Here is a 12,261-nt window from a genome sequence, read left to right as displayed (position 1 = left end):
CTTAGGGCCCATGGGGTCCCATAGAATCGGCCACTGGATCAGCATCCCTTCCATAAACTCATCACAAGCAGAGGCACTTCCAGGGGCTTTGTCTTTACCTTTTATGCCCTTCTATTAAAGTCCTCTTACAAGGACCTCCCCCTGAACAGGATATGGAGGAAAGATGTGCCAAAACTGAACCAAGATGTGGACTGGGACTCAGTATGGTCCAACATCCTGTTGACCTCACAACCCAAATCACCAACAGATTAACTTGAACTATGTCCACCGGACCTATCTCACCCCGAGAAGGCTCCACGCGATGGGTCTTGTGACCGTCTTTCATTGTACACTTTGTTCTTGAGGTGCCGCTGGTACGTTCATACATATGTTCTGGGAGTGCCCCCCCCCCCCCCCCCCCCCCCCCCCCGTTACTGACTTCTGGAAGAATGTTGCCTGTCAGTTATCGGAAATATTTTCTGTGAATATACCTGTGACTGTGACTGCTATGCTCCTTAACGATTTGCCTCGGCCCCAATGTATTGGGTGTTGTGGTATTTTATTTTACTGCCTATCTCGTGTGTTTTTCCTTTTTGTCTTGATGACTGTTGCTGTTGTGTTGTTGTGTTGTTGTATTGTTTGTTAAAAAAAAAAAAAAAGTTTCAATGTATCCAGTAAATAAAACATATCCATGATTTACAGAAACTTACAATGCCAACATTTTCTTCTGGCTACTGTCACTTTAAGTTGTAGTAATGATGTAGAAAGTACATTTCCCTCAAAAATGAAAACCAGAAGAATACAGACGCCTGAAATGGAAATATGTCGAGTACCTCAAATTTGGACTTAAAGCTGTGTTCATTTTTTTTTGTAAAAACAACATTGACATAATACCTCCTGTTGAAGTTGGTATGCCGAACGTATTAGAAAACCATTCTCACTCTTTTATTGTCTCGTTCCTGGCCAACCTGACAAATGTAATGCAATTACATGAGTGAAGTTATAACTCTTTAATCTGTGAGACTTTTATTATTATTAGACTTCCAAGAACTAAAGGAGAGGTGACATATTGTCTTGAACTACAACATTTCCATTGAAATATACAGCATTTCCATTCCATCCTTATACAAAGAGAACTACAAATCTTGTAAATCACACATCCATTGTTAGCTGCTATTGTCACGTGTCAGTTCAGAGGAGAACCCAAATGCGGACCAACAGACAGTCTGAGTTTCTAACAAAAAACAAGCTTTAATGTAGCTGATTGAAAACATCCAGTACAGGCAGGCAACTCAAAGTCCAAACGAAAGCAGAACAAAAACCATACTGAAAACTAATGGAGAACAACAAGGGTGGAGCAGACAAGACTAATACAGAACAGGTGTGAAGGGAAGACTCTAGAAACAGGAAAGGACTAATGAGACAGGTGTGACAGAAAACAGGCGGGAAAACACACAAAGACAGGAAGTAAAACCAGACACGACACATGAGGAGAGAATCTACAGAATAAAACAGGAAGCAGATTAAACATGAGTGAGTAACATGAAGCAAGGAACACAAACAGAAAACAGAATATGGATTTAGCGTTTGCCCTTACATGGCAGCTTCCCAGACCTGCTGAGATATAAAAAACCCTGTGCTGAACTTCCAGCAGTGGAAAGTGTGAACGCTATGGCCAACAAATCAATTTGAGTTAGTCCATTGACCGACGGCAATACAATGAACGGGACCAGATTAAAAACTAGCATAACCAGCACCACACAGATGATCCTGATAGCTCTCTTCTTCTGCTGGTTTCTGTCCTTCTTCTCTTGAGCCTCTTTATTTCCTGGACCAGGTCTTCTCAGGATCCTGAGAATGGACAGACTGCAGAAGAGTTCAATGGAGAGTGCAGGGGCCAGTAGAGCCAATGAGCAAACTAAAAATGTAGTAACATTCCCTGGTAAGAAGACATAGGAGAGTCCACACACTGGAGATAAGCAAAAGGAAAGCCATGAAAACTGTCTACAGGATCCTGATCATAGCACATGGTATGTTTGTGAATAACTCTTAATTTCTCTTTGCTTACATATGACAATCAGCCAAACAGCAGCAACGCAGGCGCCCCTATCCCTTATTTTTTTGTATCTGAATCATAAGAAGAAAACCAGTTAGTTACCCAACATGAGGAATACAGCAACTACCATCAAGCTTATCACGACCTTATCAAACTGTTCTGTAGTCACCAGTAGAGGAATGTGGTTGTACAGGTCACCTTGCAGCGACTGACCCTGAGGCCACACCCAGAGAACTCAGGCTGTAGAGTAGCGTTTATACAGTACATGCAAATACAAGTGCAACACAAATTGAGGATGCACTTACTGGGAACAAGGAAAATATCTAAGCTAACGGTACTTCCTAAAGGATTATTGTAAGATTTATTGTTAACTACCCTAAAATATCAATTAAACGCCCAGTGCCATTTACTAGCCCGGTGTGGCTACACATTTTGACAAATAAATGCCTGTCTCAAATAGACACCTGGTCTGGCAATCGGATATATAAAAGCGGGTTGTTTGTTATCTCAAATGATGTGTCTATTCCTCAGTTACCCTGTACGTTATTTATTATTATTCAAAATTAATCCGAGTAGTGAGTATTGTTTGAAAAGGATAAAGCGGTGTTGTTTCGGTATGCTGGGTGCCGTAATCCTCAAGTGCCATAACTTTCTCTCTCTCTCTGATGTGCTGCTTGTCAGAGCTAGATCAAATGAAAGATTGATAATTGATATATCATCTGAAGCCTGATTTTTATACAAGTAATATTTATATTGGTTTGAATAAATACTTTGCATTTCCAGATCCTTGCTGAGCAACAGTTCTATGTAAAAGGAATTAAAGACCTGTCCCAAATATAAGCCTGTTGATTTCAGTGATTTAAGCAAATAATAGCCCGGGCTATTAATTGAAGTTTACGGTAAGGTGAGAACAGATGGTTAGATGGTATGTACTGTGTATCTTAATCATTTTTTATCAGTGAATCTGCATACTGACCTACTTAAAGATTAGGTTAACACTAAATACATTTCATAAGTCACAGTACATGTACAAACCACAGATATATTACATTTGCACGTTATTTTGTAGCAGATACGTAGCAGCTTGTGGTTAAATTTAGGCACAAAAAACACCTTACTATATAATGACGAAAACTCTGTGTCTCTGTTCCACGTTTTTCTCCTCACTGACTTGGTCAATCCATGTGAAATTTGGTAGAGTGGTAGAGGGTCATGGGAGGATGCGAATGGAGCAATATTACATCAATTGGCCAAAGGGGGGCGCTATAGCAACCGATTGAAATTGCAAACTTTGAATGGGCATATCTCATGCCCCGTATGTCGTAGACACATGAAACTTTGCACAGAGATGCCTCTCCTCATGAGGAACAAATTTAGAACCCATAACTTCTGGTTATATAGATTTTCAGCCATTTTGAATTTTTTGAAAAACACTTAAAATCAATCTCTTCCTAGGAAGTTTGACCGATCTGCATGAAACTCGGTGAACATAATCTAGGGACCAATATCTAAAGTTCCCTCTTGGCAAAAGTTGGAAAACTTACTAAAACTGAGCTTCTATAAGGCAATGAATATTGCGGAGGGCGTGGCTCATCACATAAATAACATCTCAAGGGTTTCACTGATCACCACGCAACTTTGTAGGCATATGACCACACATAATCTGAGGGGACCCCTCCATTATTGACCCCATCAAACAAAATGGGGGCGCTAGAGAGCTAATTTCTTATCTAGGCCTAACCGCCATATCTATTTTCACTAAACTTGGTAGACAGAGTTTTCGTCATTATATAGTAAGATAAAGCAATCGTACTATCAAATTCACAAAAACTGTCTGAATACATTGCTCTTCTTAATGGGTTCAGTTGACTATTTAATCTGCAATTTCCTATGACCTGTATCCCAAACACACACCATGTGAAACTGTACGTGGGCAACTGTGCACTCAATGGGTATGGACTAGTTGTTGTTGAAAAATGACTTTTTTGTCTTAAAATACTCAGTTTGTGGGTCACAATCCAGGCTGGAAAAGCAGTTAAAAAAACAACCGCTTTTCATGCCCATGAAGCCGCAGCAAACACAGCAATGACTCAGGAAATCACAACTGGTTTTGTTGTTGGCTTGTTGGTGTGGCACAGTAGTCTGCAACTTGGCATACGGCTCGCCTAGGTGACAAACCATCCACCATCCACCTCCAGATGACAAAGTCAGCTCATATACTACTTCACTTTAGAAAGGTTGATATGATACATATCAAACATGCAAATGTAACATATTCAGGGTTTTCAGAAATGTACAATCCCAACATTTTCTTCTGGTGACTGAACTTTCTCATTTTAACAAGGTTAATGCGCTTCCTAGATGTAAGTCTTTATAATTTTAGTTACCTGATGAACACCACAGGATGAACAACTGCCAAGTAGCGATCGACACAGATGTGGCACTGGAACAGAGCTCTTTCCACCACAGCCACAGCCTGATAAAAGTCTTTAAGAGGGTCAGAAAATATTCGGAGCACTGAAAGAAAAAAACACACAGAACACACAATTTCCGTGCTTAGCAGGTTGAGAGTTAAAAGTTCAGTTTCGATGAGACTCTGCTTCCCAGAGACAATCAGCCATAGAGCCCAGCAGTTCACGGGAATGCTGATCATGTGGTCCACTGAGCCAGTAAAAATAAAAATGAACCCTTCGAAGCTCAAGGAATCGTTGGCCATTTATCCCTTTGTTTTCTGACGATCAGTTACCTGAAAATAAAAAGCAGAGGAGTCTTACAAAGAAGACATGGGACACAGCTTGCATTTCTGTATATATAATTGTCTTTTTTTGGGGTTATATTTTTAGATTTTGAAATGTGTATATGAGTCTGTGAAAGTGGGGTTTCATCCATTTTTTCCTCATTAAAAAGTTAGAGCTAGAGCTATAAACACAGGGTATCCTATGCCTCACCGAGGGCTTTATAAACAAAACTGACTCTGACATAAAATGTATTTTTTTTTGGTTTTTAAATGATAAATAAACTCATGTTTACGTAACAGATATGTCAAAAAAATAAAACTGAAAACACTTACCTGCTGGATATGGGTGTCTCTCCTGTGCACAGCAGCTCGCACCTGGTTCGGATCAAAAACATGCGAGTAATTTTATCCATGACACTTTGCATGCCTGGTTATTTGACTAATGTCCTCTCTCTACCTTGTGGACACCTCTTCGCCACATGAAACATGGCAGAACTCTAAAGAACTCAATTTGCAAAAGAGAAATCACAGCACATTGGTACATTTACAGTGGCATGCAAAAGTTTGGCCACCCCTGATCAAAATTTCCTTTACTGTGAAAAGTTAAGTAAGTAGAAGACAAACTGATTTCCAAAAGCCACATCTAATATTTGAAGCAAGACTACTCTCTAATTTCAACCTTTTACAGTTTCAAAATAACAAAAAAAGGAAAAGGGCCTGAGGCAAAAGTTTGGGCACTCGTCATGGTCAGTAGTTAGTAGCGACCCTTTTGGGAAGTATCACAGCTTCTAAACGCTCTTTGCATCCTGCTAAGAGTCTTTCAGTTCTTGTTGCGGTATTTTCACCCATTCTTCATTGTAAAAGGCTTCTAGTTCAGGGAGATTCATGACCTGTCTTGCATGCACTGCTCTTCTGAGGTCCAAACCTTCAGCTTGCGCCTCTTGAGGCAGTCCATTGTGGATCTTGAGGTGTGTTGAGGATCATTGTCCTGTTGTAGAAACCATCCTCTCTTCATCTTCACCTTTTTTTACAGATGCTGTGATGTTTGCCTCCAGAATTTGCTGGAATTGACTGAATCCATTCTTCCCTCTACCTGTGAAATGTTCCCCGTGCCACTGGCTGCAACACAAGCCCAAAGCATGATCGATCCACCTCCGCATTTAACAGTTGGACAGGTGAAACATACCTTTGTTTATTGCATCCAAGAAGTTCTATTTTAACTTCATCCGTCCACGGGACCTGTTTCCAAAAAGCATCAGGCTTGTTTGGATGTTCCTTTGAAAACGTCTGCTGCTGAATCTTGTGGTGAGGAAACGTACAAGGTGTTATTCTGATGACTCTTCCATGAAGGTCATAAATCTTCCCGCAGGTCTTTTGCAGTCAAACAAAGGTTTTGATTTGCTGTTCTAACAATCCTACGAGGAGCTCTCTCTGAAACTTTTCTTGGCCTTCCAAACCTCAACTTGACATTGCTATTTCTTAATTACATTACGAACTAAGGAAACAGCCACCTCAAAACTCTTTCCTATCTTCTTATATCCTTGTCCTGATTTGTGGGCATCGGTCATTTTAGTTTTCATGGTGCTAGACAGCTGTTTAGAGGGGCACATAGCTGCTGATTGTTGGGACAAGGTTTGAGGAGTCAGAGTATTTATAAAGCTTTGAAATTTGAATCACCTGTCCTTTCCTAACAATGATTGTGAACAAGCCAGAGCTCTAACAAGCTAATAATGTCCAGAGAGCGCTCAAAAGTGTTGGGCTGCCCAAACGTCCAGGCTGCCGCAGAGCATTCATTACCTCCCACATCTCATGCAAATATGTTGCATGCAAAATTTAAATTGATTCGTGAGCTTGTAAACACGTGCAAATGACATACAAACATTTGTTTGTACAGCACCTTCAGTGCAAAATGACAGCATCCAAATTTCTATTTTTAAGGTACAAGTGACACTTTGGGTCACGGTTAAAAGGAGTGGATGGTGAGAATAGTGCTGGCAAACAGAAACAGACCATTTTTATTGATACTTTTTCCAGTTAAGCCTGTTCTAGGGACTGACAGCAATCAAGATACAAACATTATAACCTTCAACAGTGTTACAAAATCAGCGTAGTTTACCTTAAGCACTGTAGGTGGCTGCTGACATGTTTCCCTCACTGTCAAAGCCAAGGTTCACTTGCTGCTGTACAAACCTGTATGCTTGCTTAACTGGTGATCCTATAGTTTCTGTACATAGTGATGAAGTGCTACTGAAGAATATGGCAGCTTCAGGGCTCGCTACATTCACTCCTGTTACTATTGTCAGACAGTTTGCTCAGTATTGATCACTCTGTGGATTCTTTTTCTGGTGTTTTATTTCATATTACTGCTGCTCTAATGATACAACATACACCCGTGACTGCTGATTTTATGTCATCAGCTTACGTATTTGGCATTATTAATACATATTTCTGTGTCATAATGCCGTTTATTATTTTTGGCCAACACGATTCAAGTAAAGTTTTAATACAGTAATTGTTTTACACAGTAACAACTTTTGTTTTTTAGTCTGTAATTTGTCATATGTCATATCCAAATTGCAATGAACTGTGTGTAATTAAACCATCTGACTCTCTGGGAGTCTGCAGAAAGTCTGCCTGAGGCCCCTCGTAGACTGGCTGAATTATGGATTTGGACAGTCCTCAGCTCTTGCAGACACACGCAAGTCTACAAGTCTGCTAATCCAGTTCAGCCTGAGCCTGTACGCACAATACTGAAACAGCACTCTTTGACATATTTATAATATGGCTACATACAACAGCAATGAACATGGCAGAAAGTGAACAGCCCAATTCCAGTCTCCATATTCAGGTACCTTGAGGGGCATTCCTGCAAAGTGCATAAGAGCTTAGCACTGCCCTACTGTCAATTTTTTAAAGTGCATGAGGGTTCTCTTCCAGATATTTTAAGCCCTTTATTCAGAGTTTCCATAAGTTTGCATTTCTGCAGACTTTGTCTGAAGGAATTACCCACAATTCATAGCACAGTGACGTTAAAACATAGGGGAAGAAAGCCAGGGGAAGCCTGGGGGAGTTTTTAAAAATAATGAACATGACTAATATGGGTGTTTTAACCTGGCACATTAAATTTACATAGAAATAAATTTAAATATATTTACATAGGTATTTACAACGCTATTTTAAGGATTCAAGGATTTAAGATGATCCTTAATAAACAAATGAAATCAGGGGATTGCAAATATAGGATATATTACATACTTGGTTTACTGTTTCTTTTGATTTTGCTTAATGATGCTAAATTGATTTGACAACTTCTCGTCCACTCTTTAAGACATTCAAATCCTGGACTGACCCCTGAAGTGCCTCAGCTGTGAAGAAGGCATGAACACAAAATAAAGTCTCTAATCAAAAAATATATTGGGTTCGTCAAGGTGACGTGATGGGGTGCTGTCCCATTCACCATTTCAAACCTTTGCAGTCTCTCGCACGCAAACATTTGTTAGGTGGTGTCAGTTCAGACCCTGAGGGTTCAGGGTTTAAGGCCTTAGGGGAGACACTGTCATTGTAACCTAGTTGCTGGCTTCACTGGAGGAATTAGCTTTGAAAAAAATGGAAGAGCTTCAGTTGTGTGGAGGTGGTTTGATAACACTTAACTTCAGAGAACAGCACAGGTGTTACATGTGAAGATTAAGGAACCTCTCTTCCCTTCATCCAGGACTTTGAACACAAACGCTGCCTGACACATGCACCCACCCCCACCATGGACTGTTCTCCCTGCTGGCCTCTGGCAAGTGGTACCACAGCATCAGGAGCAGAACAGCCAGGTTTTGCAACAGCTTCATCCCTCAAACCATTACTTTTGAACTACTTAAGATAATTACCCTCTTACACGTCACCCACTTACACTAAACTCAGTCAGTAACTCCCTTCTTCTGATCTCTGGTAGCTCGACGAACTTGTATTAGTTTATGCATACGTACTACAGAATTAGACCAGAATCTACTGATAGCTGCTGCATACATATTTTATTTATGTTTAAAAAAAGTGGATGCAGTATTAAATTACTCTTTAAATAGAAACAGTTACATTAGAAAAACTGCTTTCAGTGATGCACAGCAGCAGAACACCAAAGAAACAAGAGAAACTAAGCCTCAATGTGTAAACATAAACTCAACAAATGTCACTGTGAACAAAAGGGAAACCTAAAGCCACTGGTTACATTAGAAGTTTCCATCATTTAACTTAACTGGAGGTAGTTTGCAGTAAAACAGAAGGTGAATGAAGCCTGTCAAAACAGCTGCTGATGCCACAACTGTGCCTTTAACTCCACGCTATCTGAGCACGCAGCACATAACACTGTAAGTGAGTGAAGACAAACAATTTAGTACAAACATTTTATTGATTGTGCACACTTCTTACCGACAGCCACCTTCCACTGTACACAAACTCATTTCTCTTAATTAATTGCACATGAAAAATCTACAGCACATATTCAAACTGAGACGGAACGTGGGACTAATCTACATCAGTGTGAGAATCTGGACCCTGTGTGAGAAATGAAGAGACAAAACAAAAGGAGGGGAATGGTGAATTCAGTCTGGATTTTCATAACTGCATTCAGGTGGAGTCGGGCTTAGCAGTGACGTTCGCTGTCTTTGTTGTCTGCAAGTATTTCTGCAAAAGAATGAACAAGGAGACTGGATTAGATGTGAATATTGTTGCCTCTTCGTGACCAAACAAATGTCTGGAGATACTGACTTCTGTAAGGCTACATTCACATTACAGGGCTTAATGCTCAATTCTAATTTGCAAAAGGTAAGTTAAAGCTCTATAAGCCGGTGTTGCTGGTAGTTCTCTGGAGGGAGAGGCATGGGTGCGAGGGGAGTAGAGATTTCTGGGGCCACAATGTGGAGGATTTCAAGGAGGAATAGTTCCTCTAAAAGTTTAGTACTTCCAGGGCTACATTCCAATATCTCTGTCGATGCCTCACGACAAGGCTGTCACAGCAGGACTCAAAATGCAGGCAAGCTGGCTGGTGACTGGGGGAGCTCTATGGCTATGATTTTGATTGCACATGCTAATTCTACTTTGGGTTAAAACCATAAAACCTTCTGACTTCGGTCTTCCCAAAACATATAATTAATTAATTGCAGACACAATCAGAATCTGTAATGGGCCTGTTGTTGTGGAGAAGAGGAGAAAGCTACAGAAAATTTCATCTTCACAGTGCACCCACAGATAAAACTGTGTGTGTGTTGCTTACCTGCAGGTTCTCGTAGTGTTTAAGGGTTTTGCAGTGGTTGATCTCTGCCTCTTTGGCTCCGGTAAAGAACCTGTTACACACCTTGCAGAAGAAACCTGTCTTTGGGACCAAGTACTCCATACCTGTGGACACACACATACACACACACACGACATGAACTCTATCAGCAAAGTCAGATATTGTGAAAAAAACATGTAAAACACAGATGAACACAACTGTGAAAACACAATGGCAGATAGTGATTATTCTTACCAACTGGGTGGCTGGGGTCAAAAGGAGGAAGAGAGGATTCTTTGCTCACACACTCCTCTTTGGTGTTTGTTTGATCCTCAGGCCTCTCAGGGTTTCCTGTGAGCGACAGAGACCTCTTTAAAACGTGGAACAGGGACTGATGGGGAAAGACCTGGTGCTAGTTTTACTCAGTGAGCTTATCCAGATAACCTGCTCTGTCTTCACTGAGAGTGAATTTGTGTTTGTGCTGCTAATTTTATTTGTGGTTTCAGTGTATTAGCGTTTGTGTATCAGTACTTTTTGAACGTATTCAGCACACTTAAACAACACCATGATAATACCTGTCTGCACAGCAGGAGCTGCCGTCTCTTTGTCCTCTTCATCCTGCATCTTCTCCTGCTCCTCTGTTTTGTCTGGCACCATCTCCTCCTTCTTAGCCTGATCGTGATTGAGAGCACTGTCCTCTGTCTCATCCTTCTCATTCTCTGAAGTCACTGCTCCTGGTGCTGTGCTGTTTGAGGAGGAGTCAGCTGGGACAGCTGCAGCTTCAGGAGCAGGTGCAGGAAGGGGTTCATCCTCAGTGGTGGAGTCCACAATGGCTGTCAGCGTGGCTTCTAAAAGGTAATGGCAAATTTTAGGCCAAAATTTATTACACAAACCTAAAGAAAAAAAAATCTAATATGGTGTTTCCTTCACTTGGCAATTAGATTAAATCAGTGTGAGTTTCTACCTGTCTCAGGTAACACTGTATCTGTCTCAGGTGTGATCTCAGTCTCAGGTGCTTGATATGTTGGCATGTATGTTTGGCTGGCGTCGGCCTGTAAATCCTGTGAGAGGGATGCTACAGCGATGATGATGGGACCGGATGATAAATCTGATGACATAGCATCATCTGCAGTCTCAGCTGTTAGCACATTCTCAGCTTCAGACTCTGAAACGTGCTCATCAGCCTGCACCAGGGTTGCTGTGGTGTCTGATGCTGTTTCCGCGGTAACCTCCATGGGCGTCTCCTAGAAAAGAAAACAGGATGAGGACCATGATGTCATTACATTGTGGAAATTTAGGGCCCCTACACTGTAATGGCCATGTAGAGAATAAGTTATATGTGATACCTCTGGAGTGTCCTGTTGGACAGATGAGGGAGCGTCCTTCACTTCCTCTGTGGTTTCCATGGGAACAGAGGAAGCAGCAGGGGAAGGAAGGTCGTTCACATCTCCAACTTCATCTACCGTCACAAAGTCACTCATGTTGAACGGGAAGTCATCACACTCCTCCTCCCCCTCCGCCTGAATGCATGACAGGACAAAAAAAAATGGGATAAGAATAAGGAGAGATTTAACTTCTAATTTGTCACTTCTCAACCTGACTGTCTTCTCACCATTTTGTTCTCCGCTTCTGAGTTGTTAGAATGCTCATCCCTCCAGGAGCTGTGTCTGTGTCCATCCGACCTGAAGGACGACCGTGACCCTGACGAACCCTCGCGGTGTGCTCTCTTCCTGTCCCTCCTCTCTCTTTCCCTCCTCTCCTCCTCTCTCTTCTCCCTGTCCCTCCTGTTTCTTTCATCTCGCTCCCTGTCACGCCTGGTCCTCTCCTCCTTCTCCCAGGCCCTCCGCTCCCTCTCCCTCTCCTTCCGCTCTTTCTCCCTTGTCTCCTTCTCTTTTCTTGCCTCCCTCTCTTTTCGCTCCCTCTCCTGCTTCTTCACCTCCACCTCTTTGTGGTTCTTGACTGGCTCCTTTTTTTCCTCTGCTGTCTTTTCACCCTGCTCTGTATCCACTTGCGTTTTCCCCTGGTCTCCATTGGTGGACGCTGCTGCGTTGTTGGAATTGCTGGCGGTTCTTGTTCGGCACTCCACAAGCAGTGCGTTGACCATCTCTTGAGTAACCTGTAGAAAAAAAGGGATAAAAAGATGTCAGAAGTCACAAATATCAATTATGTTTGAGGTTTCTGACCTTAGCTACACAGTCTGGCTCCAACAACAGGAGCAGAGTGACAGTTTTA

General features: G+C 41.6%; 1 protein-coding gene across 4 annotated transcripts in view; it reads right to left on the bottom strand.

Moving 5' to 3' along the window:
- Positions 1-9,149: 9,149 nt before the first annotated feature.
- Positions 9,150-12,261, bottom strand: part of LOC117254879 (uncharacterized) — a 34,371-nt gene continuing 31,259 nt past the window's right edge. For all 4 annotated transcript variants that reach the window (XM_033623325.2, XM_078166329.1, XM_078166330.1 and 1 more), the window contains exons 18-24: positions 11,642-12,145; positions 11,376-11,549; positions 10,994-11,273; positions 10,605-10,877; positions 10,285-10,380; positions 10,033-10,154; positions 9,150-9,443 (exon numbers count right to left, since the gene is read on the bottom strand). In XM_033623325.2, the coding sequence (XP_033479216.1) occupies positions 9,387-9,443; positions 10,033-10,154; positions 10,285-10,380; positions 10,605-10,877; positions 10,994-11,273; positions 11,376-11,549; positions 11,642-12,145 (1,506 nt within the window). In that variant the 3' untranslated portion in view covers positions 9,150-9,386. The remainder of the gene's footprint in view (positions 9,444-10,032; positions 10,155-10,284; positions 10,381-10,604; positions 10,878-10,993; positions 11,274-11,375; positions 11,550-11,641; positions 12,146-12,261) is intronic.

This window comes from Epinephelus lanceolatus, chromosome 3, assembly GCF_041903045.1.
Source record: "Epinephelus lanceolatus isolate andai-2023 chromosome 3, ASM4190304v1, whole genome shotgun sequence".
In the NCBI taxonomy this organism is placed as follows: Eukaryota; Metazoa; Chordata; class Actinopteri; order Perciformes; family Serranidae; genus Epinephelus; species Epinephelus lanceolatus.
Note: the sequence above shows the minus strand (reverse complement) of the source record. Positions and strands in the feature narration are given on the sequence as shown.